The sequence below is a fragment of the Trichophyton rubrum genome (assembly GCF_000151425.1).
Source record: "Trichophyton rubrum CBS 118892 genomic scaffold supercont2.2, whole genome shotgun sequence".
NCBI lineage: Eukaryota > Fungi > Ascomycota > Eurotiomycetes > Onygenales > Arthrodermataceae > Trichophyton > Trichophyton rubrum.
Window position 1 is genome coordinate 2073372 of NW_003456427.1, and position 24897 is coordinate 2098268.

Below are 24897 nucleotides of genomic sequence, written 5' to 3' on the forward strand. Positions count from 1 at the left end.
TTTGAATACAGGGGACCCTGTATTATCATCAAGAATTCATTTTGTCTGTCATTGAATCCACTTCCTCAACTTCATCATCAGCTTCGTCCTCACCTTCTTGTAGACTATAACGCCCCTTAATAAACTCCTTCGTAGTCTCCAACGTCTTGAGCACCTCCATCGTAATGATAGGCTTCATCAACGCAGACTCGTGCAGGCCTGCGTCCACCAGCTTGGCTGACTCCTCACTCAGCGGGTATCCACCCCAAGTCGGTATACCCCCTTCTTCTGCCTCAGCGAAACACATGGCATCTTCGTCTTCCAGGGAATACGTGTAGGTCTTCCCTCCATCCTGGATAAGCTCTTCATTCGATTTTTCGGGAGGTCGGGGGCAGTTGTCGTTGCCTATATTATTATTGTCATTAGGAACGAAAGCCACTGACCCTTCCGGTGAGCTGATGCTCTCTCGTTTGGCCTTAACAGAGCGCCTGATAGCCTCGATAGCCTGTTTATTCTTTAATATTACTTCTGCTCCAGGACTCCTCCGACTCCTTGAGTCAGTAAACAGGCCCAGTCCTATCCTCTCCACTACTAACTTTGGTATTTTGCCTCCATTTTCAACCCAGAATGCCCCGAGGAGGTCAGTGTCCGGCATCAAACCAGTATAACATCTTTTATCACCTGTTGCGAGTATACCGTCAATGAACTGCGCCGCTGCAATCCTCGCAGTTTCCTCGCATACAGAACCACCATGGCATATAGGCACAACGAAGTCATCAATATGCCAGACGCCGTCATATCCTAACGCTGCCTTTGTCTCGGGGTAGTTCCACTTCCCTTTCGTATACTGTAGTAGCCTGATCATAGACTGTCGATGGGGTTGGTTACAAGGAGAATTTTCGGCATCACGCCTAAAGGAGATCGGACAGTGAACCAACGTCGTTGCTAGCACACGCTTCGGACAAATGCAGCAACGGAATTCAGCAGATGCCATGATGAATCGTTCGTGGAAAGACGCTATCATTTGATACGGTTCTGGATCGTGGCTGGCATTTGCAACTGATTCTAGAAGCCCAGCTTCCCATCGAGAAGTAAAAACGAGACATGTTAGACGGCCGGCATCGACCTCAGTCGCTGTCGCGCCTGGACTCCGGTTCAGTATCGGCTGGCCGCATAACACCGTGTATCGTAACGGAACTCGCTCGTGGAGATGCATTCTCGTAGGACTGTGGCCTGGAATACTAGGAACAGGTGGCTCGCTTTGAACAGCCTCATCGCCGCTATCAGTAACGTCGTCGTCTTCCCATTCATCTGCCTCGATTGCATCCCGGAACATGGCCATGTCCGTGGCAAATTTGGAGCTACAAGTCGATCGACGGTGCAGGAGCGGTCCAACCGAGCGGTTCTGCTCATCCCTTACCCTTTCCTCACTATCATAGTCATTATCATCAGCTTTTGCTTCTTCCGGAGCTGGGGTATCATCGAATCCAAAAGCCTTTAGAAACCTCGCAACCTCCAAGTTGGCCTCCTTTCGACAGGTATCCTCCGCCGAGCATACTGGCACAGCCAGTCCGTTGATGTATGGCATATGAACGTTGCTTCCGATGGCCGAACGCACTTTGACATCCGAGTCAAGATCTGCTACGAGCTTTGCAATCGATAGCATCAGCCAAAACAATCTGTCCCCATCTGCGAGAGTATAATACCCATCATAAGTACAGCAGATAGGCAAATAAAGGACAGCTGTTGCTGGCTGATTGTCGCAGACTGCACAGTGTTTGCTTCCCCACAGCTCCAATATCTGGTCCTGGTGTGTACTTGCTAGGGTCGCTATCTCTTTAAACTGGATTGAATCACAGTCCCGTCGATGCTTGCGGCGTTCCCATATTCGGCCTCGTGGCTCTTCGGTCTTCTTTCGAGCATGTTCGATGAATGAAGCGTTGACTTTGCTCTCAAATGAGACGTGTTTAAGCGGGTGGGAAGGCGTTGAAGACGTTGAGTGAGAAGTTAGGCCGCGCTGAGGCCTGCCATAAAACACGCTGAAGATGATAGGTATATCGAGGGAGGAGGAGGAAGTTGAGGATGAGAAAGAAGACGAGAAAGAGGGAAATTCCTTGCTATAATCCGCCTTCTTCTTGGGACTTCCAGAGGAGCGCTGTTTAGGGACTTCAAGCTGTGCCATGGTTGTTGTCTGATGATGGTAACGGGTGAAGGGGAATTGGTTGAGTAGATATCTCGGTGAAAAGGAGTTGGGTAGTTGATGACTGCTTAGCCCCTACTAGTTAGCAGGACACTAGTAGGAATCAGGAGCGATAAAATAAACGGCATCCTCCGTTGATATCAAGGTGAGAGTTGTTCTGGAACATGGAAGAAACCAATATCGGAATGCCGATATTGGTGTTTGCTCAAAATGCCAACACACAGGGGTCGGTCAATTTCACTCCGACTTGACAACACATCAACTGCATGGATTAACAGTATCTTATTCGATTAGCATATAAGGGTAGCGGTATCCAACCTGTTTTCATAATAATTGTAAAAAGGAAGGGGGAGAAACCATATCCATCTATCTTTTGATAACCTAGCCTTTGGGGGAAACATCAGCAAAAAAAAACCGGAAAGATTTGGTAGACAAAAAGTTAGAGAGGAAAAGGAATAACGCTGGTATATCCGGCCTGGCCTATAACGAATTGCTATTGGGAGGGCCATAAGGAAAAATAGGGTTGTAAGGTAGGAGAGTGAATGCATGCTAAGTAGCCAAATAAAAAAACCAAGAAGCAAAAATAACAGTACAGGCAAGCCAACCATGGAGATAACAGTTCAAACAAAAGCTATAAGAAATGAATGAGAAAGAGATGACAATAAGAATGGACGGTACGCCACTGAGATATTTGATATAAGCGAGGAAGGAAAGTGAGATATATAAAGGGATTCCTAAAGCATATGATCAGTTCGTGAGGGAGAGAAAGTACGAGATATGAAACAGAAGAAGAGGAAATGAATTATGGAATAGTAATAATTCATGAGTGCGAAGGATATGTGTTCGACCTGTGACGACAGGTGGCTGGGCTTAATATATAGATTCGAAAAGGTAGAGAAGGCCGAAGATGACGAAGCAGATGGCACCACCAAAGGTGACTATGAGAACATGTTAAAAGACGAATTGATAGAGATATTATGGAGGTTAAAGGGATATTCATACCAACTCGGATGCTGACTTTGCCAGCGATCGCTCGTCCACCTATGACTGCGCCGGCAGTACAAAGCGCGTGGCCAATAACGGCACCACAGGTAACCCACCAATAATCAGCACCAGCAGCCATGGCGATGGTAGCTATCTGGCTTCGATCTCCCCATTCTCCTAGGAAGGTCATGACAAAAGTTTGCACCCAAGCGGGACTCAACAGGAACGAAAACAGGTTGCTAACACCAGACATCATGTTTGCAAGGGTGTTGGCGCGAGATGGAGAGTTATCCCTTGACGACGATGAGGAGAGGCTCTCTGGGGAGGGGAGCATATGGTTGGAAGAGCGGCTCTTCCGTGGGAGTCCCCCATGGCCAGATTCTAGCGCATAGGCACTGATGCCCGAGCGGCCACGGCCCATGCGAAGCTGCTCATGTTCCTTCTCTTCGAGTTCCATCTCAACTTCTTTCATTTCCTGACTAACATTCTCATCTGGAGACATGTTTCGTGCCTCGACCATCATTTTAAGGCCAAAAACGAAGAAAAGGATCGACGCAAGAGCGCTGGTAAAGTGAGCCGGTAGAAGGGTAGGAACAGCATGGCCAAGGACGGCGGAGAGAACAGTCATGACAGCGAGTGCACTAAATGCGGCAGAAAAGACGAGCATGCGAGGATGGCGCATAGCCATAAGCGCAGCGACAAGGAAAGTCTTGTCACCAATCTCGGAGAAAACAATCATGGTAAGCGATAGGAAGAACGAGTCGGAGGGGTGAATGATTTCGTTGCCAGGTTGTTTCGACGGTGTTTTGGTATCGGGGGAACGAGAAGATCCAGGTTTTGTAGAGAGATCGGGTCCACGAGATTTATCTGACTTCCCTGAGGAAACAGAGTGAGGAGACTCGGGTAGATCGTCAGGTTTCTACAGCGGGTAAAAATATTAGAACAAAACAAGAGCGGCATAGCGAAACATGATCTAAAAGTCCAACCTACCTCCAGAACTTTTGATCCCTTCTTCTCATCGTCGCTATCCTCTGGCTGGTCGTCTTGCCCGGGAATCTTCGTCTGTTCACTATGAGGGAGTGGAGGTAACTCCTTGGGAGAGTCCGGTTTCCTGTTGGTGCTCGTGTCTTTGCCCTTGGATTTCGCTGACACTCCACCCTCTATACCTGTTGTTCCCTCCTTGGGCCCTGAACGGTTCTTATCATCCATTACTCCATCATTTGAGTGAGGAATCTTGGTCCCGTCAGGGGCGATATGCTCGGTGTCTTCCGAGAAGGTATCATCCTCCTCATCCTCTTGCTTTGAGCCACCATTCTTGGACGACTTCTTACGCCCTCGCTCTGCAATTGTCTCTACAAAGGGGCCGGCGTGCGGTTTGCCATCCTTCCCGTCAAAGGGGCTACTAAAATCCCAGGTTGCAGGGTCATCTGAGGAAACCGAGTCCGTCACAGCTTTTGAAGGGTCTGATTCCCGAGCACCTTTAGACGGCTCTTTTCTCTTCGCATCTGGATTCGATACTGGGCCGGCTATAGCGGTAGAGATAGAGAGGAGGAGAAGGGCGGATGAGACGAAAGGCTGGACACGCATGTTGCTTCGGATCTCGGGTTGATTAATTAGGATGTCGTTACGTTTTGCGGTTTTTTTGAGATAGGCTGAATTCCTCCAGCAATCAGTCTGTAGTAGTCAAGCAATGCCAGATCGCTAAAAGAAGAGCAAGCCTTGTGCGAATAGCGTAATTAGGCTGAAAGGTCGTTTTGATAGTGAAGCCAGGATGCTAGGTAGTTAATTGCGACGATAAAGGGTGAGCGTCAGCCCAAAAAAGAAGACTCAGCCAGTCAACAGAGCGAAAAGGAAGAGCAGCAAGAAGAAAAACGGATGCAAATGAGCGTAAACCAGTGTATCTCGACGATGCAGCGAGGCTAAGATGGCGCTGAAGGTGAAGATGAGGTTGAAGTTGAAGTCGACCTTCGACGCCGACGCCGAACTTCTCCAAGGGGGCGTTCGCGGGCGCGGCCTGTTCAGCTCACGTGCTCTGAGCCAGGGCCTCGACCGCCCAGAAGTCTTGGCAAAGTTTTCTATTTTTTGCGAATATCAAAAAAACTTATCAGACATGAAGCCCCTTTTTTCCTGGGCGATTCTGGGTCGTTTTCTCGTTTTCCACGGAGAAGCCTCCCAGCGAGGCCGACCGGGGGGTCAGGGTTCGTTTCCTGGCTGGATGTCGGAGCTGGCAGGTCACCCGAGATGTGTGGGAAAAAGAAAAAGGGCCTGTGGGATGTGCAACGAGAACATCTCGAGTCTAAGGGGCCAGGTTTCAAGAGCCTTGAAATGAGACGTCAAAGAGGAGCCAGCTAGCCATGTTCGATCCACCCGTTGGTGTGTTGGTTTGTTGGCTGCCGTGACTAGTCCCTGAGCAGTGGACAAGTTCCCTTTTTTCCGTCCCGCGGGATCCCTCCCAGGCGTCGTTCAGCTATCATAAAAGTACCATGCTGGCACAAAACATACTTACATCAGGAATCCATGCATGGAGAATCTGTGCAACAGGAAACGAATCACGTAAAAAACGTCTTTCTCGAGGATTGATCTTGGCCGTAGTGCCCCTGACATCACCCTCGTTTGATCTCTGTTCTGGTACAGGTCCACCTTGCCTTCAAACGGCGAAGATCAGCTCTTTTCCGAAAAGTACTCTGATGAACCCTGAGGTGATGAGGTGATTCTAATCGCACAATCCCGCTGCATGATTTCTGGACGGAGTATTCAGTTAATTGCGTCCACTGTATATTATTGTGAAAGATACGAAGTTCTACGGACACGCCAGACGGCATTGAGCTCTTCCAGTGCATAGTCTCTCGAAAGAGCTGTAAATAGCATTTCTCACGGTACGATGTGTAGCCACAATGAACCTTAGTACAGGCAGTTTCAAACTCTCAGCCAGCAATGATTACAACGATTATCTCATCATCAACTACCACTGTATTCGGACACACGGCCCCATGGGCATACCCGATAGGATAATATAAGCATGGACCCATCCAATGGACTCATTCCAAGACTTCAAAACTTGATCATGTCCAGCATCATCATGAAAATGAGAAATGTGGTCAAAGAAATCGAAAGAGACAGCCTCCACATAGACAGTCAAAGCCAGACACCAGCTTCACAAGTGCTCATCCTGAAGCTGTTGAATACATTGCAAAGCTTCAAGTTTTTATAAATAACTATGGGATGTGATTCCATGTTTGAACGGAGGACACTGAATTCTTTGTTATTCTGTTCCTCCCCTATGTTTATCGGCAAGGTTTGCTAGGCGTTATTGTAGCCGAGGCCATGCTCGTGGTAATTCAGATCTGAGTTCGATTCAGCAAATCCTAAACATCCACTCCTGCGATCAAAATATTCGAGAAAAGCAAGATAGGTGCAGGGTATAATCACAGAGGGCGATTCGTGTAGTTCGCTATTTGGGGCTTGTCCTGTAAGTTTTCATTTCCTTGGTACCAAATACGTGATTCATGAGTGCGTCAATGTCAAAGTTCTCCGCCAGCATTTTTCCTGAAGTGCTGACTGCAGCCTGGACCCAGCTGACACAGTTCTCGACTGTAGTCGAGTTTGGTCTGGGTAAAGAGATGCCTTGAAGCTGCCAATAACATCCTGTACAGTAACGCCTTTGGGTAGTTTCCCAATCATTATTCGACCAAGCATTCCATGGCTGTCAGCCAAGTTCTCATGTCGACATTCGTATTTCCAGCCTCTGGAGCCAGGAATTTTAGAAAATGAGGGATGTTCTTTCACATCAAAACAGTATCCCCGCCCTGTGCTCTTTTTCTCTTCGATCCAGATGGCCCAATGGTAGGTTGCATATATCAATGTCGTCCTGCTTCTTTTGTCACTCGTTATTCCTTGCTGAAAATAGGTGGCCACGAAAACGCGGTATCTGTCAGTCATTATCAGTTGTCAATTGCTTATATTCCCCTACACACGTTACGTAGACACGTTACGTGGTATCAAGAATCAAGTAGAGGCATCAATGATACCTGAAAGAAACTTTGAATACAAAATAACATAGCACAACCCAGAGCCTTTCCTGTAGCTTTATTGATGCATGCTTTTGGCATTTAAATGCAATGATAAACAGGCCAATCAAAAAACTCGCATTAGTTGAGTCAGCAAATATACACGTGAGCCCTTTATTAGTAAGCAACATGGTTATATAATCAGTCAATGGACCAAATCCGAGAATGCTAACTATCCCCGCTTATGTCCGGAGTACTCTCGGAGTTTAGGACTAGGGTTTAGGGTCAATTAGGGTTAGGGTTACAAATGCGGTATAGCCCTTACACGTGATATTACTTTCCTGAAACAGTTTAGCGTTCGTAGTTGTTTATTTGGACGACGCCCCAACCTCAATATTTTTGAACTCCGCAACTCCAACAGCCTGGTTTCGCCGGTTATATCTATTATTCAAGCGTCAGCTTACATGCATATATGACTGTATAACGTGTATTCTCATACATTGTCTGTTAGTGGCCTGTGTGGCACTCTAAGCCTAAGGATACGATGGCTCAAACAAGAAGTGCCGCCACTCCTACCAGGCAAAGCCAGCCGCCGAAAAGTCGCTCCGTGTCCGCTAAAGGGGCGCAAGGAACCAGCTCCCGGCTAACTAGAAGCCGCAGTCGGGAGCTTGGAGAGAGTCCGGCGCCGGCAAGCTTCAAAGTTCCTTCATTGCCACTGAAGAGAGATGAAGTTGGCGACCAGAAACCTGTTCCTAAGACCCCGAGAGCCTCTGACGCTTCGACCAGGGGAAATAGTGAGTATTTGGCTTCATTTTACCCTTGTGCACATTTCACTTGGTTATTTTATGCCAGAGCCAACCTAACAACTGTACAGACCTCTCCCCTATCGCGGAGGATTGTGCTGATGGACCAAGGATTGGCATCGAGTTTTCTCCTAGCCACCCGTCCTATATAAGCCAAACATATGTTGCCGAGTCACATACGGACCATGGCAACATTTCAGGAACTACTATGCTCCAGATTGATGAGTCGGGTTATGAAACCGACGAACCAGACCCTCATCTCTTACTTGATACCCTCCCAGACCTACTTAATGCATCAACCAAGGCCCTGGATCTTTTGGCACCCCCGGGAATTTCTTATGCCAATATCTCAAAGTACTTCCAAACACCCAAATTTAGCGCCAGGCTCAACCGTACTAAAGTGACCTTTGAGACTCAAAAGAAATGCATAACGAAAGCAAGCTTTATTCCTGTCGATCGATCTGTCAAAGCATTATCTTCAATTAAAAAGCTCGAGTGGCAGTCTCGAGGGTTGTATCAGAAAGCCAACTTAGCGCAACTAGCCATAGATCTTATCAATCCACGTTTAACTACATTAACAGGGACAGTGGACGATAGCTTCCCATTGGCCTTTATGGACTCACGATCGCTTGGAGATTCTAGAACTTCTGCAGAGGATGACCTTAGGAAAGAAACGTTCCAGATAGGACTTGAGCTCCGTACTCAACGTTTCATTTCAAGCTTACTGTCTAACTCCCCAGGCCAGTATTCAGAGCCCGAAGAGTTGCTTGCGGATGTGTTTTACAACCCTTCGCTCGGTGAGGTTAATACTGAATTAAAAGGCTGGGAAATGGATGGTCTAGTGGACGAAGATGATCAGTTGCCCGAAGAATTCTATGGAACTGTTCAAGAGAGAATTGACCTGATTCGAAAGTTGGTTGTACAGGAGGGAGGCTTAGAAGCTAGGTTTCCATGGTCGGAATTTATCGTCTCTATTGCTAACTGGATTCGACGGCGTGTAAATGCGATTGACCAGCAACTCAGCTCACAAATACCGGTTGAAGAAGCAATGAGGATACTACAATCTGAATTGGACAAAAGATCTAGCTTCGGGCCAGGGAACCCGATGGAACCCATATTAGATCCTGCCATCGACGAAGTGGAGCCTCCTGTTGAGAGGAACACCACACCGGATAGAACCATGGAAATCCGACAGGAGGGCAAAGAAGAGCCCGCTGCAACCATTAGCCCAACCACTATGCCCCGTCGGCGATTTAGAGGGAGGGGGGCACTTCAGCAGGTTCTGGCGGCTGGGCCGGCCCGAGATGCTTCATCTATGCCAAAGCAGGCCACTACTGCAGACATAGTAGAGTCACTCCAAGCTCCTGCAAATCCAACCACTCCAACACATCGCCGGTTTAGGGGGAAGGGCGCGCTTCAGCAAGTTCTGGCGACTGAGCCAGTGCAAGATGCTCCCTCCATACCAGAGCAGACTACTTCTGTCGAGATAACAGAAAATCCACAACCTCCTGTAAGTCCAGCCCTCCATCCGCCTCGTCGGTTTCAGAGGAAAGCTGCGCTCAGGTATCTCCTTGGAATCGGGGCCACGGACAAATCGTCCTCTACCTCTGACATACCTGCAGATGAGGCGAATATTGCTCCGCCAGTGCCCCAGATAAAAGAAAGAGCAGAAACACGACTGATCCCGGTTCAAGAGTCTCTATTTGACGATGAGGTGCTTGGCGATGGCTTGCAGTCACCTCCTTTGCAAAATTCCCCTCCTCAGCCTACACCAGGAGTCAGAACCCAAGAATCACCGAGGAATAATGGACCGAGCAACAGTAGACCAGAAGAGCTTCCTCCTCTCTCCTCAGCGGAGATCTGGAGACTTTCTGAAGAAGGAAATATGGCTAGAAAGTCGAAGCAAGTGGCCAAAAATCTTGGAGCATTTATAGACCGACAAGCGAATGCACATCGAGTCTCGCCCATTAGTTTCTCACCAAGCCCACGCGCCAGTGTGGCCCCTGTATCAGGCCCGCAGAAGCGTGGTGCCGGAGCTGTGGACTATGACAGCGATGAGTCTGAGAGTGATGATGATGAGTTTGAGACCGATAGTCGCCCGGTCAAGAAACGCCGTGTTATAAGTGCTCCGGCTCCTCCTCGACCTACCCCAGGTTCAATTTCTCGTGGAGATAGGACAAACAGCCGGGGAGCCACTAGGACTAGGTCGCCTTCAACCACTGCTCCTCCACCACAACGGTTTGAGTCGGTAAATGTTGAAGTACAGCGCGCAGGAAACTGGGCTCCTCGGCGAGCCTGGTCACTTGAAGAAGAGACGTGCCTGAGGGAGCTGATTGAAGTGTGTGGTGGGCCTTCTTGGGCCGAGATAAAGAGGCGAGATTCCATGGCTGGGAACATACTGAGCAAACGAACTCAGGTACAGATCAAGGATAAAGGCGCCCAAATGCATTATGATGATCTGATGTAAGTTCCGGCTCATTCCATGCGCTCAGGAGCCGTTTTGCTCATGCTTACGTTTGGTTTAGGACTGGTCGTCCTCTCACTGAGGGCATGGCCAACGTACCTATCAAAGCAAAGATGAGGGATCGGCTCATCAAGGAGGGTAAAATCGAAGCCTCCTCCAGTACATTGTGATCAATGAGAGTAATGTACTGTATAACTAATGTCTTTATGACCAAAGCCTGGTGCTGTGCTATGATTGTCATGACCATCTTATGAAGCTGGGCAGTTCCTGGGGCCGCAGTTTTGGACGGGCGCATGCGGAGTACGGGCGCATTTTTTTTTTTTTTTTGGCATTTTTCTCATGACTGAGGGTTTCCTCACTTATTGCTTGGAGTTGAGACATATATAATAATTGCACAGTGAACGAGTTTTATTTTTGGCATGCGCTTCGCAAACCTCGGGACATTGACAGGGACTCCCGGTTCCTGCGCAGCCAATCGCATGGATACAGAATACGACGGGCGGGCGACCCCCAGCCATCACCAGGCACCTCCTGCGTGACCAGCCAATGTGCAACAGCGTCGCGCAGGCCAAAGTTAAGCAAATATGGGGGCCAAGCGGCTGTTGCTTGGTTGTGCAAAGCGGCTGAAACCCGCTTCACAAGGCTCGTGCAGCGAACTAGTAAACGAGTTCTCGCTGGCTCGCTTCCTTCACAATCCTTCAGCTTTGCGTTCTGAAGCTTCACCATTACTGCTGCTTGCGGTTTATCTAGCGGTTTTCGGAGGTCTGTTATTTCCCAGAAGGCGCCTCTACTTTGCTCTGTGACAGAAGAACTGGCTGGTTGAAGCTCGCCAATATCTCGCAGCCATGTCGCTTCGAATCCCTGACCAGTACTACCGATCGAGGTCTAAGTCTCGAGAACGATCAAGATCGCGACACGGCCGTGAGCACGATCGCACTGAACGCAGTCATAGTCGCAGCCATAGTCATGTTCGCAGGGCTTCTCCCTCCGGGGAGAGGGAGAAGCCGTCAAAAAAGTACTATGACTATGACTCGTATGAAGACGAAGTCTCTCGGCGGACAAACTCGCGACGCATGTCTACGCAGTATCGCGAAGTCTCCCCATCTGATGATGAAAGATATCGGCCGTCAAGGAGCTCAAAGTACTCTACGCAAGCAGCAAACGATCACTACTATCTCTCTGACGAGCATGCTCTAGCTCCTAGATATTCGTCTAGTTCGAAGCCATCCAAAAGCAAGCGGTCAAGCTACATTTACGACTCTCACTCGGATATTGACGCTGCTCCGGCTACCAGGCCGCCGGCTGTCGCTTATCCTTCACCAAGACCATCCCGACTACATGAGCCAGCATACTATTCAGAGTCGGAAGATGACCATCTGGCATATGGTGAACCTTACGACTACCCCCTTGCTAGAAACCATCACCGTCGTTTGAGGTCACGATCAGGATCCCGTGGCAGGCGTCCGGCGAACCCAAAGGTGACATATGATTCGGACTCCAGCTACGAGTATACCAAGGAGTATACAGCGGATCGGCGACGGTACTCCCGCAGTCGAACCAGGGAATCGCCGCGACATGGAAGTTTATTTGAGCCAGAACAAGCTCCTGCGCCCGCCGGCTCCTCTGCCCGAGACGAGATGCCCGCCATGATGCAAAAGACACAGAACTATGGGCTAAGCAGTACGCTTGAAAAGCTGAAGTCGCAGCTCTACCCGTCATCCGATACCAAGGACCGCGAGTTTGATGAGAAACCATCTGACATTGATCTCAATGCATGGGCTGAAATCCCCGAATGTGAACGTGAAGGCTATGTTCCGCCCCCAGCTGAGAAACAGCCTGCTGCAGCTCCCCAACCACATAATGATAATCACAATAATAATCATCCCGAGGTTCCTAATATATATGCCAACCTTACCCAGTATTATCAACTGCAGCAACAGCCTATGGTAGCTTCCACTGCTCCGGTGGCGACCGCCCCAGAGCTGCCTCCCCGCCCGCAGACTTCAACTTATACTCGCCCTATTCCTAATGTGATACCAGGAGCGACTGTCGCCAGCCCGGCAACGTCCGCTACCCAGTATCCCAGCATTCCTGCTGCGCGATATGTACCTCCACAATACAGTCAAACACCCGCTACTACTCAGACATTGGCCCCGAAGCCAGAACATAAACGCGCAACCTCTACTGGACATATTCCTACAAAGCAAACATACAGCAAGCCGGATGTTTACCAGTATTCTGTACCTGCGTCACAGATCAGATATTCCACCCAGACACCTGCACCTACCTCTGCTGCTACTACTAACTCTAATCGTACTGCTCCTCCTCCTGCTGCCGCCGCTGCCGCCGCTACTAACCCTAGCAAAGCCCAATATGCTACGGCTCCTGTTACCCAGCCGAAGCAACCTTCATATCTAGAAATAAAGCCGCGGCGTCAAACTGTCTCCAGCAAGCCAAGTAACTTGAATTTAACCCCTGACAACCAAATGAAGATACCCGGCAGTTTCCCAGATGGTGCCAACCCTCCAGCCAGCCCACTCCTAGAACCTTATAAGGGTACATATCAAAGTATATCCCCTATTCAATGGCCAACATCCCTTGGGGATGATGCCTTGTCCGACATGGAGCCTCTCAATGGTAAAGAAAGCAAGATTTTAGGCCGCAAGGGAAGTAAGAAAGACAAGAAAAAGAGAGAAGACCCTGGCCTGGAACTTGAAATCCGTAGGAGATTGTCCACCAGCTTAGGGCCGAATGTGATCAAGGAGATTGCACCTAAGGAAGCTCAGGTGTACGTCTATGATCCCAAGGACGACGCGAAACTGGTCCATTCTGCCCTAAACCATTCCAAAATCAATGCTAAAACATTGATAAAGATCCTTCCATACCTCACATCCGATGAGATTCTAGATCTTCGCGGCGCATACAAGAATCTAAGGGTCATGACCAGAAAGGGGGTGAACATGGCCAAGCATATCAAGATGGTGGTCCCCGGAAACTTTGGTAAAGTATGCTATGCGACTGCCTTGGGGCAGTGGGAGTCGGAAGCTCTATGGGCCAATTTCTGGTATCAATCGAGCCGTACTCGACATGAACTTCTTATCGAGTCACTTATCGGGAGGCCCAATGCTGAAATAAAGGAGATCAAGGCTTGCTTCCGGGACAAGAGGTATCAGGATAACCTTGAGCTGTGCATGCAGACTGAACTAAAGGCAGACAAGTTCCGTGTTGCTGTTCTACTTGCTTTGCAGGAGAAGAGACAGCCTGACAACGCACCCTTGAACGTCGACTTGGTTCGCAGAGATGTTTATGACCTACATCGTGCAGTGACCTCCCGTGACGGAGGCGAGACCGCTATGATACAGATTATCATTGTAAGGGGAAATGCGCACCTCCGGGAAGTGCTGCAAGCATATGAGATGACTTATCGGGAGAACTTTACGAGGGCTATGCTCTCGAAGTCTCGAAACTTGGTGGTACGTATAGTTTCTTTGCTTTATTCATCACCTGTATACTGACTCTGTTTCTACCTTATAGGGAGAGACATTGGGCCATATTCTAAACGGTGTCCGTAATCGACCCATGAGAGATGCTCTACTCATCCACCAGGCTATCACAGAGTCTGGCACTGGACGTGACCGTGCCGAGCTGCTTATTTCACGCTTAGTCCGTCTGCACTGGGAGCCACATCACTTGGAAAGAGTCAAGTCTGAGTACCGTCGAAAATACGGTCGGTTCATTGAAGACCATATCGAGGAAGAGATTATCGAGGTTGGAGGTGCTGGAGCCCATGAAAAGAAAACTGAATGGGCCGATTTCTGCGTGGAGCTGGTTAAGAGTTCGAGCTTTCATGTTGAAAACGAGGAACCATGACTGGCCGGTTACTTAATGATGATATTCGCTTTGCTGGGGCTGTTCATTTTGATTTCCTTTGGCATATAACCAGGGTCTGAAGACGAGGGACGATTGATAATGGGAAGCCAATTTATTTCTTTTTTACAAGTTTCATGTCATCCGCCGCATCTTAATTATTAAAGAGGTAGAAATTTCATAATTTACCAAAGAGCGTTACACTTTAATGCCTTCCAAAAGCTACACAACTACGCCGGGAGAGAAATGACAGCACCATAGTGTACTCCAGTGGAAACGGGGTCAAATCGTTAAAATGGCGCAGTGCCTTGTATATCATGAGTGCCTTATTCCCAATCAACGGCCGAAGTAATGGCTCCGGTACGTCCGTTATAGCAACAAGGGAGAAAGGTACATTGTTATCCTTTCCTATGCTCCTTGGAACGACCTTGGAAAAACAAAAACCTATAGAACAAGAGAAACCCCCTCTGGACCCAGGCTTTTGAACTTTGAGACAAGCAGAGAGAAAAACGTGTGGTAGTGGTATTTCAATAATTTCGTTTTTTGGATTCTTAAATTAAATGGTCGTCTCGTATGGAAGAGGAGCAAGGGTCTCTGGGGCGTTTCCTTCCAGGCTCACTACTCTGGCCTCACGGGGACCAACGGGTTGTCTCTTCAAGTGGACATGGACACCCTCCTCCTTGGCCTTGCGCTTCTTGACGGCGTTCTCCTTGACACGGTTGAGGAACTCTTCTCGGGATCGGGAGTGGTTGATGTGCTCGATGCGGACGTTCACTCGCTTCTCGATGTATCGGTTGCCGACGCGCTTGTAGATTATGACACCAACGGCGGACTTGGTGACGTTGTATACGACGCCAGTCTTTCCGTGGAAGTCCTTGTGTGGCATACTAGAAAACGGAAACGTTTTAGTAAACCAGGTGCTGTTATCAAACTATCCGCCTCCATTTCTCGATCATTGTGTCTTTCGCCTCATCTATTCTTTTCTTCCTCGTCCATATCATATTCTTTCGGGCCAGAAAATCGTATAATCGAGGCGAATGAATTTGGATCAACACGGGTGGAATTGATGGTCAACTAACCCCTTCTGAACAGCACCGTTGACCTTGAGATCAACAATATCACCAACACTAAAGACATATCGAATCAGCATGATAATTCCGCCAGTATTAACCGTATACACATCATTCGAAAGGTCCCGTACCGGTAGGTCTTCAGGTAGGTGGACAGCGGGATAACACCCTTCTTCTTGAAGTCGCGAGAAAAGGCATACTATTCAACACATCGTCAGCTTTCCCTGTACCGCCCACGGAGTCGCAATATAAGCCGGAGCCAAACGTACGCGAGTGCCCGCCCTCAAACCGGCTGAGTGACCCATCTTGACGGCTGGATGAAGGGTTGTATCGTTGCTGGGAGTTTGTCGAGCCTGGTGAAGTTGCTGCGCTGCTCGAGATTATCTTTCGACGTCGCAAACTTCTTTTTCGCTTAGCGTGCGCTTTTCGGGCGGCTAGGGCTGCAGCCCTAATTACTCGCCCAAACGAGAGAAGCGACTTGATTACATCAGCACATCCGGAAACACCCAAAAAACCTCGCGAACTTTTTTTCGTTTCTTCGTTTTCTTCCTGTTCGCATCGACAAGTTCTGGTGTGCAGCTCAGCCTTCGACAACTAATTCACCATGGCTCCGTACGTTGACGTACCCTGACGAAGAGAGACGGAAGAGATTGAGGGCGCTGGATGCGTTGCTAACATGTCTCTGTTGATTGCAGGCGCGCATACTCCAAGACCTACAAGGTCCCACGTCGTCGTAAGTATTGAGCTATTCTCCAAGTTGCGATCTGGATATTCTGCAGGGAAAAAAAGTATTGGATTGAAGTGCTAATGTGTACTCTTTTATAGCATTCGAGTCGGCTCGTCTGTTAGTACTCCCCGGCCACTGAGCAATTAGCTTGCTTTTGCTTATGTCGTTGGTGCAAACTGTTCCTAACCTGCGCATTTTCGCCTATTTCTAGTGACTCTGAATTGAAGCTGGTCGGCGAATATGGCCTTCGCAACAAGCGTGAGGTGTGGCGTGTCAACCTGACTCTGTCCAAGATCCGTCGTGCTGCTCGGTATGGTTATTCTCTGGAATTTATGGTAGCTGTAATATCAGGAAAGGAGGCTAATAAGGACTGGCTATAGTGAGCTTCTCACTCTTGACGAGAAGGATCCCAAGCGTCTTTTCGAGGGTAACGCCTTGATTCGACGACTTGTCCGTGTTGGTGTCCTCGACGAGTCCCGCATGAAGCTCGATTACGTGCTTGCTCTTAAGATTGAAGATTTCTTGGAGCGCCGTCTTCAGACTTGCGTCTACAGACTTGGATTGGCCAAGTCCATCCATCATGCCCGTGTTCTTATCAGACAGAGACACATCCGGTACGCGTCCACGTTACACCGATACATATCTCAATTAGGCTATTTCTAACGTCTTTTCATAGTGTCGGCAAGCAAATCGTCAACGTCCCATCCTTCGTTGTCCGTCTTGACTCCCAGAAGCACATTGACTTCTCCCTCACCTCTCCTCTTGGTGGTGGCCGCCCTGGTCGCGTTAAGCGCAAGAAGATGAGAGCGGCCGAGAAGGGTGATGACGAGGAGGAGGAGGAAGACGAGGAGTAGATGATTTAAAAGAGCTTATAAAATAAAACAAAATAATAAATGGATGTCGCTATCCAAAATACTCCCATGTATATCATGAAATACGAGTTATGACCAAACCATTCAATATACAATAGCGACCATTTTCCTTTATATACATACCTTGTGTCAGTCTCCTTGATTAATAGTCCACCATTGACTTAAGCCCACATAGATGCAGGGTTATACTAAGCTTTTCAGTATTTGCTCCGCTCCTGCATACCATCGCCCCATTTCTTCAAGCCCGTCACTCTCTCCTTGGAGTTTCCGTCGTTGCGCCTCCTTGGCTTGCGCAATAACTTCATTTCTCTTCTTCTCTAACACGGCCAACTCCCTCTCCAATGCTTCTGCTTCTCCTGTTTTACGGACTAATGCGGTTTCTGAAGACGCCAGCGTTCGTTTTAGGCTTGTTAGCTCAGCATCCTTATCTGCTAAAAGTCGAAGAGTAGCTTCAAGCGGGAGATTTTGAGATGGAGATAGAGACGATCGTTCCTGAAGCTGCGCTGATTGAGCATCCCGCAACCGGGAAATTGTTTCTTCGAGGTTCGCAATTGAAGCCGGCAGCTCTGAAAGCTGTGTGGTTTGTAGCTGTACATTTTCATACCCTGTGATATATGGGGATAATTAGCTTAATTGTGCCAGGCTTTAGCGAGGAGCACATGTGAGTGCCTTTACTTTTTGCCAGGTCTCTGCTCATCTTTTCCATCTCCTCAACTGATATCCTAACTTCCTCCTTTCGCCGTTGCAACTCTTCCTTTATTTGAGCGAGTTCTGCTTCCAGCTCGACATTGTCACTATGCGCAACGACTAGAGGTGGATCACCAACAATAGCACGTAGAAACTTCTCTTTCGTGACTTGTTCGAGGTACGAAAATCGGAGCTTCGAGAATAATTCCTAAAACCACTGTTAATTAGTCGTTTAATTCGGATAATTGTAACGGTAAACATACCTTATAATGTGTCAGGTCAGCTTCTAATGTCGCCGGTGTTGGATTATCATATGCGTCCGTAGACACGTCTGAGGTACGCTTGGATGGCGACCGCTCCGATGTTGCGGTCCCATCTGATGTGCCGATTGGCTCGCTGATTCGAATGATTGCGAGGGTATCTGCAGGGGTCTCTTTGTCTAGAGCCTGAATCTGCGCCAGCGCATCGGAGTAGACAGTATCAACCATTGTGCAGGGACCATCCACGTCGACTCCAATGTCTCTGCGGATCTTACTTTTCTTGTTGTCTCCTCGTCTTAAGGAAAACTGATATCGCGGAGTGAAGATAGGCATTTAAGCTTATCGCGATAACGAAAGTAAACAAGCATTGTTTGCACTGTTTGACTTTTTTTTGGCTTAGTCAGCGTTATCTTGACATCGAAAAAGGCCCAGCTTTGAGCTCAACGTCAACGACGGAAGACGAAAGGCAGTTTGACGAAGCAATTATCAATACGCCAGATCATGTCAAGGTCTAGAAATGGAGGTATAACTGACGCGGACTACAATGATGATGACTATGTTGCCCAACTTCTTGCTAAAGATGCGCGGGACTGCTCGCGCAGATACTCGGCCCTTGGAGTATACGGCCCGTCAAAACGGTATTATTGAAATTATCTCTATCCTTGAAAGTGTAGATCTAACCATTGTGCTACGATAGATCTACTAATGGCGCTCCGAAGCCAAATACACGGTTCTTAAAGCATATCCTCCGCGAAACGGACAGCCACAATGAGAATTTGAAACGCAAAGAAGAGGAGGAGGCGAGGCAGAGAATGAGGACCCTACTGGGTGAAAGAAGCAAGCCTTCTCGATCTTCAAGGTCAGATGGGCGAGATGATCGGGAACACAAACGTCGGAGAGTTGAATCGCCCGAACGACAGGACCAAAATGGAGTGAGACACCATCACCGTGACCGTGCTGGAAAAAGTCGTATTCGAAAAGGAGAAAAGGAATACAGGTATTCCAATGGCGATGATGATGGAATATCCAGAGCACGAAAACGACGTCATCGGGAGGATAGGTCAGATACAGAGGATACAGCACGAGAATCTGGACAGAGTCGACACGGCAGGAAGGGTGAAAGGGGTCATCATAGGCGGCATCAACGCGTCCAAGAATTTTCAAAGTATGAATACGACCATGCAGCAAAGGACAGGAGTGGAGATTCAATACCCAGCCGGAGCAGTAGTGACAGGAGGGTCCACGATCGCCATGGAAGATCTCGCAGTCGGTCTAAATCCCCATATAGGACTCACCGCCAGAGGAGACGCAGCAGGAACCGAGAGGAGAAAATTGGAAAGCATAAGCATATGGAGGATAAAAGCGACAACTTGCGCGCAGATACCCACACCACCGTTGATAAGAAGCCACCACCGTTACCCCCACAAAGATGTGCTGAAGACGCTCGAAGTAGGTATATGTCACCAAATGATAGGAGCAGCCCATACTCCGATGATTCAGACCCACTGAGTGATATTATTGGTCCTGCACCACCAACGGCTTTCGCGGACAACAGTCAACCTATCCAATCTCGTGGCCGTGGGGCTTACAGAACCACAAATTCGAGTAACATAGACGCCCATTTTTCGTCAAACTATGACCCCGCGTTAGACGTACATACTGAAGATGACAATGCTGCCAATGATGATCATCCAGGACACATCCGCCCTGTACCAGGCCTTCTAAACCCAAAGGAAGCAGACAAGCATGCAAATGATGACTGGGATATGGCGCTAGAGGCATTGCGGGACCGTGAGATATGGAAACGGAAGGGTGCGGAACGCCTACGAGAGGCTGGGTTCGACGATAGGGTAGTGGAGAAGTGGGAAGCAAACAAATCCTTTGCTGGTTTAGGCTCGAATGACCATAAGGAAATAGAAAGTGTTAAATGGGCAAAGAAAGGGGAGGGCAGAGAATGGGACCGTGGGAAATTTGTAGATGAAAACGGTCATATATCTGTCAAGGCGCCCTGGTAGTCGCTACGGCGCAAACAAGGGATAATCCTACTTCCTCTCAGGGTAGTAGGACAAGAGTCGGATCTCTTTCCCGGGTATCCAATTCCATGAGTTCTTCTTCAGGCTAAGGGAGAGCCACTCGGCAAATGGGAAATACGAATCAGGATGAAGAAGATTGTGAGTGCTTAGTCCTTCTGCCTCCCTAGATGCCGCTCAGAATCTGAGTGTTCTTCTCATCCCGTTATTTCATCCATTATGTTGTGTACCCAGGCGTATTTTGCTACATGCTCAACACGACGATATTCCGATATATCATTGGCAACCTGTGCAGAGGGCATCTGCAAGTATCCGTTGAGCAGACTATCGAGCCTCTGCAGACATACTCTTAGAGATAGTGAGGAAAAAGAAAGCACAGGGGTTAATGCCTCAAGTTCTTTGATCATCTACAGTTTCCACGGACATACAACAGATTGGCCACGATACCTCAGTACCAAGGTTGTCGGTGTATCATTTAGGAGCAAACAGCTCCCATAGGCCTATCCGATGAAAGCTCCGGACCAGGCCGGCTAGGTTGTGTCCCCCTTCAATCCAATGAGGGTCAAGGGGCATTTTGTCTGAGGACTTGATACAATCTGTGGAACCAGCACAGCACTGCATGATATATGGAATATATTGTATCCCCAGATCGTGTTTGAGTAAAGGAGCGAATGTTTGCCCGTCGTAAACATTTGCAAGTGACAGAGACAGGAGGAAACAAACCAACAGCGCGAGGTGAGAGACATGCTGTACTACAGATGTCATCGCCCAGTTTCTTAAGGCTACAGTTCTCAGGAGCCTCAGGCAGCCCAAATTCCAAATCTCGGTGTGAAGAGCATTATTTTTTTTTATTTTTTATTTTTATTTTTATTTTTTTTGCAGCAAGGAACAGACTATCGGGTATCAAACAATTTTGCGCTTGATGGGATGAAGGCGCACTATATGAAAAGGGAGAGTATAAATCATCAATGGAGGGTATGTGCTAGTAAAAGGAAATAAAAAAATAAGATCTATATATACAAACATAACTATAACTACCTAGGTAATGGAAATTGAAGAAAGCAAAATCGGAGGTGCGGGAAAAAATCAACCCTCTATTATGCACCTCATTAAATTCATATGTACGAGTCTAGGAGTGGTGAGCGACAAAGCCGAACGTTGATGATATTTCTAACTAAACAAAAGCCAAGAGTCACATCATTATCAGATCCGAAGTCCTCCTTTCGTGTTAAAAAACAGACAATAATTTCACTCAATAGTGGGTTGCCGCGTACCAAAACGAGTGGCTGCATCATAACTCACTAATATTGTAAGATGACTAGCTACGCCATCAAAAAGAAAGATATCAGGCCAGCAAGACAGTAGTGTGAGGAGTGATGTAAACATTAAATGCACGGCATTCATCATTACCAAGCTCATATTCAGAGATGCCAGTCCTAAAAAGGCATCGGAATATCATTGAGTTTGGCGTAATATTTTTCTGATTTTCAATATTTTTTGCCTTCTGCTGGGTAGCTTCAAACTTGCTAGGGGTATCGGGTATAGTCAAGACTGTCTCTAGAAAATTGCACACGCAACATTTCAACAGTTGGCAGACCTGTGTCTATATCAGGATGTTTGGTGCCAAGTTTCAATCCACGTTCAGCGTTGAATGTTTTCCATTGATGGACTAACACCAAGCATTTAGATATCCTACTGGATCTGAGCTGTGTTGCCAGAGGATACTCCAGCTTGTTTCCCTTGGGTTTCCGGAGCAACAGAAAGAAAACTAACATGAGACATAGTTGGTATGGGTTGTTATTCCAGAAATTTCACCTTTCCTTGGTGATGTCCAGCGAGAGTATCATCCCAATGAAAAAATTCCAGCCCGAAAGAGCGAGCCGAAAAGCCGAATTGGTCTGAGGGAGCTGTCAGGCAGTGGTTTGTCAATGTAATTTTTATGGTGAGACCTTGCGCTTCCAATGCCGAGTGTTTTCGGAGTCAAGGTCTATGTTGACGGATTCCATAGCGGTGAGGAGACGTGCAAGGGATCCGATGGGCTGCATGCTTGTGAGTAGCGCGAGGGCTGAGAGGGAAATGGAAGGATCGGTAGGTGGTCGAATAGTAACATATGGAATCCGTTCCTCATCCTCCATAGGCGGGTCCTCATCCGTAGGTGGAAAATACTCGATATCGATGTCCTCCAGTCCAAGGAACTCAACAACCGCCCGGTCCGTAAGTTTGCTAGAGAACTCCACCAAAGCCGTTAGAAACCTAATCCAGAAGACCATCGTGTCTGGGTCCAAAGTTCCAATCTGCTGCCGAAACTCAATAGTCGGAGATTTCCGTTTAGGGGGTGGAGATGACTTGGGCTGAGGCGGTGATTGCGGCTCAGATGGGAGAGCTGGCATAGTTGATCCAGCATGACCGTTCGACGTCTCCTTCCCAACCCTCACTTCAGGCGTTGGTTCAGGCTCGGGGTCAGAAAGTACCGGCGGTGGTATATCTAGAGAGTCAAGTAATGGATTGAAATTGAACTTGTAATACCACGGGCAATCTGGAGTTGAAGTTTCATCTGGTGGTAGTGGACTCATCGCCCGGATTACTGATCGAATGTCCGTGCATGTATTAAAGAGATGACGGGCTAATACCCTTCTTGGGGACTGTGCCGGTAGGTTTGGAGGCTGAAAGTAAGGGGTCTCAATAGAGGAAATGGATTCGGGCTAATTGAGGTTTAATGTCACTCTTTGTTTCTAGACTAGACGGCTGACTGCCAGCGAAAGACAAGGAGGTCCATGACTTACATCCTGAGAGTGATCGCGGTTGCCAAGGAGAATAGGGGGAGGGTATAATTTAGCATCGAGCAATCGATCCAAGGCTGGTTCATATACTAATAGAATCATTGCCAAGTTCCGTACTGTGTGGAACGGAAAGGAGGAACCTGGGTCAACTCCGTTGCCGACGTGCACATGGATGCTGGTGGTATTGTTCAACTCAGAGTATAGCTTTAGCTCTCTCGCGGAGATGGGATTATACCGGCCCATCCTAGAAGAAAATATCCGTTGAAGATCATTTTCCCAGTGGGTCGTGCGTGCCCAATATGGGGGAGATATAATTTCTATGGGCTGACATTCGTCTAATATAACCATTATTAGTCCAAACGCCCATTCAGATCCAGATTTGCCCCTTAACCGAAAAAAAAGGCCAGGATAACGGAATGTGGGAATACTCACAACCTGTAAACCATTCTGGACTCTGGGGTTGTGCCGTAGCATCTGTAGTCAGAGTCCATTGGGCGTAGTCTATATATTTGGCGTCACAAGGGTATTTCTTTGACTTGACAACAACCTTGAATTTGGAGCCGAAGCCATCGGGACCAGATAGTCGCAGTTGTCGTAGTCGTTCACCTAACAGGCTTGCAATGCAATTATGGAAGAGAATATGGTTGAAAGTAGAAGCCTTGAGAGCAGCATAGAACTCGACCTCCAGACCGAGCGTGAGCTGAGATTTTGGAGGGGTTTCAACGGGTGGCGGTGCCATTTCGTAGAAGAGGCAGAAGGATATTAGTTAAAACGTAGGTGCGGCAACAGTCGAAATGGGAGGGAAAGGAACCATCCTCCAACAAAGGCAAAAAGAAGTGAGGTCTATGAAGTTGAGAAATTTGGAAGATTTGACGAGACCGAAGCCTTAAAATTTTAATATGAATCAGATGTGGATGGAAGGGGCTTTTGAGTAGGGTGTAGCCGATTAAAAACAAAAGTTGGCCTTCCACAGAACACATAATATACGGTAGCATTGCCGGTAAGAAGGGCAATATGTTCACAATCTCAGAAGGGTATCGCAGTATGTTTCGAAACAGGCCAGACTCTGTGCTGTGGTCATGTATGCTACGCCACAACGCACGCTCCCTAGCGTCCGTCCCTTATCTGTCAGAATTCACCCACCTCCATGCACCCGCTGCCCTCCAATAATAATAGAGGCTGACCAACCTCTAGGTGTCTCCCTTTGCTTGTGAGCTTATTCCTTTTGTTGTATCCTGCGTTTGGCGGGCCCCCCTTTCAGAAACGTGGGACTCCAGCTTCCGAAGGATGACTGGTAGCGAGAAGTGATACTAATGGGACGCGAGCGCTGAAAAGAAAAGAAAGGGGCGAAAGCAAACGCAGGAGACAATCCGGGTACAGGCAGGACAGAAATAGGTACTACTATATGTTAGTATGCTACAAATGAATAGGATAGCAGCCCGACTAACTGCAAAAAACAAATATTTGCAAGACGGCGCAACTTTAGGATATTAAGAGAGAGGCAATGCGATCTGCTTTGGTGAGGGCGAGGTATCCCAGATTGCGGTGCGGGATAGAAAGGGCCAGGGCGCTTCTGTCAGCCTCTCACAAGGATCCGCAGCTCGACATGCATAGGAATGAGCGGAGGTAGGTGTCGGTGTGTGAAAGAATTGGACAAAATGACATAGCATGGAGGTAACTGCCACAAGGCGACGAGAAGATAAAAAATAAAATGCGATAGACGAGGAAAGTATAAAAGGGGGGAACGGTGAATGGGGTAAAAATAAACAGAGGCAAAGCAGAGTAGAGCAGCACAAGTAAATAAAAAAAAAGAAAAAGAAAGAATAGAAAGGAAAAAGTAAAGAAACTGAAGGAAAAGCAACCTGAAAATAAACGAACTTACGGCAAGACCACAAGTTAGTTTGTTAATTCGCAGGCTGCTTGATTGGGAAGTTCCGTAAAACAGTCGCGGGTAGGATGATCCCAGATATATCGATACTTCGGAGCCGGATAGCCTCCTTCGATTCCAGTGGGGAATTGCTTGATCGATTGCGTTTGTGGAGAACGCAGAGAGACACAGAGAGAAAAAGGTTGTTGAAATGCGACGAAACGGCGGACTACCGCAGTAAGACCAAACGTAGCCAATGGCTTATTCCGAATCAGGGTGAATGCATATGTGACCGGTCAT

At 48.0% G+C, this 24897-nt stretch overlaps 9 protein-coding genes across 10 annotated transcripts; 4 read left to right on the plus strand and 5 right to left on the minus strand.

Moving 5' to 3' along the window:
• Nucleotides 1–28: 28 nt before the first annotated feature.
• On the minus strand, nt 29–2161 carry TERG_02372 (uncharacterized protein; the record flags this gene model as incomplete). The annotated part of the gene is made up of 1 exon (XM_003237607.1): nt 29–2161. The coding sequence occupies one exon, from the start codon at nt 2159–2161 to the stop codon at nt 29–31; it is 2133 nt and encodes a 710-aa protein (XP_003237655.1).
• Nucleotides 2162–3049: 888 nt separating this feature from the next.
• TERG_02373 (uncharacterized protein) lies at nt 3050–4750 on the minus strand (the record flags this gene model as incomplete). The annotated part of the gene is made up of 3 exons (XM_003237608.1): nt 3050–3117; nt 3182–4082; nt 4154–4750. 3 exons carry the CDS (start codon nt 4748–4750, stop codon nt 3050–3052), a joined length of 1566 nt encoding a protein of 521 aa, XP_003237656.1.
• A 567-nt stretch (nt 4751–5317) lies between these two features.
• Nucleotides 5318–10607, plus strand: TERG_02374 (uncharacterized protein; the record flags this gene model as incomplete). Its single annotated transcript, XM_003237609.2, has 3 exons — nt 5318–7964; nt 8045–10436; nt 10499–10607. Exons 1-3 carry the CDS (start codon nt 7715–7717, stop codon nt 10605–10607), a joined length of 2751 nt encoding a protein of 916 aa, XP_003237657.1. The 5' UTR covers nt 5318–7714.
• A 414-nt stretch (nt 10608–11021) lies between these two features.
• On the plus strand, nt 11022–14307 carry TERG_02375 (uncharacterized protein; the record flags this gene model as incomplete). Its single annotated transcript, XM_003237610.2, has 2 exons — nt 11022–13910; nt 13972–14307. The coding sequence occupies exons 1-2, from the start codon at nt 11283–11285 to the stop codon at nt 14305–14307; spliced, it is 2964 nt and encodes a 987-aa protein (XP_003237658.1). The 5' UTR covers nt 11022–11282.
• A 553-nt stretch (nt 14308–14860) lies between these two features.
• TERG_02376 lies at nt 14861–15679 on the minus strand (the record flags this gene model as incomplete). 2 transcript variants are annotated; one of them, XM_047747905.1, is made up of 4 exons in its annotated part: nt 14861–15191; nt 15384–15431; nt 15506–15573; nt 15644–15679. In XM_047747905.1, 4 exons carry the CDS (start codon nt 15677–15679, stop codon nt 14861–14863), a joined length of 483 nt encoding a protein of 160 aa, XP_047603874.1. The 2 variants fall into 2 exon arrangements, with proteins under 2 accessions (XP_047603874.1, XP_003237659.1); XM_003237611.1 differs by lacking the exons at nt 15506–15573; nt 15644–15679 and having other exon boundaries at nt 15384–15454.
• A 299-nt stretch (nt 15680–15978) lies between these two features.
• TERG_02377 (40S ribosomal protein S9) lies at nt 15979–16955 on the plus strand (the record flags this gene model as incomplete). Its single annotated transcript, XM_003237612.1, has 6 exons — nt 15979–15986; nt 16070–16107; nt 16200–16218; nt 16313–16411; nt 16482–16715; nt 16778–16955. The coding sequence occupies 6 exons, from the start codon at nt 15979–15981 to the stop codon at nt 16953–16955; spliced, it is 576 nt and encodes a 191-aa protein (XP_003237660.1).
• A 201-nt stretch (nt 16956–17156) lies between these two features.
• On the minus strand, nt 17157–18148 carry TERG_02378 (uncharacterized protein; the record flags this gene model as incomplete). Its single annotated transcript, XM_003237613.1, has 3 exons — nt 17157–17578; nt 17649–17868; nt 17924–18148. 3 exons carry the CDS (start codon nt 18146–18148, stop codon nt 17157–17159), a joined length of 867 nt encoding a protein of 288 aa, XP_003237661.1.
• Nucleotides 18149–18421: 273 nt separating this feature from the next.
• Nucleotides 18422–20809, plus strand: TERG_02379 (uncharacterized protein; the record flags this gene model as incomplete). Its single annotated transcript, XM_003237614.2, has 2 exons — nt 18422–18558; nt 18618–20809. 2 exons carry the CDS (start codon nt 18422–18424, stop codon nt 19933–19935), a joined length of 1455 nt encoding a protein of 484 aa, XP_003237662.1. The 3' UTR covers nt 19936–20809.
• A 23-nt stretch (nt 20810–20832) lies between these two features.
• On the minus strand, nt 20833–24531 carry TERG_02380 (uncharacterized protein). Its single transcript, XM_047747906.1, has 2 exons — nt 24179–24531; nt 20833–24128 (listed from the first exon to the last, which is right to left on the minus strand). Exon 2 carries the CDS (start codon nt 22521–22523, stop codon nt 21888–21890), a length of 636 nt encoding a protein of 211 aa, XP_047603875.1. The 5' UTR covers nt 22524–24128; nt 24179–24531; the 3' UTR covers nt 20833–21887.
• Between the last annotated feature and the right edge of the window lie 366 nt (nt 24532–24897).

Excerpts from the sequence above, each read along its gene's own strand:
- TERG_02380 (XM_047747906.1), bottom strand. The coding sequence starts at position 22,523 with ATGAGTCCACTACCACCAGATGAAACTTCAACTCCAGATTGCCCGTGG.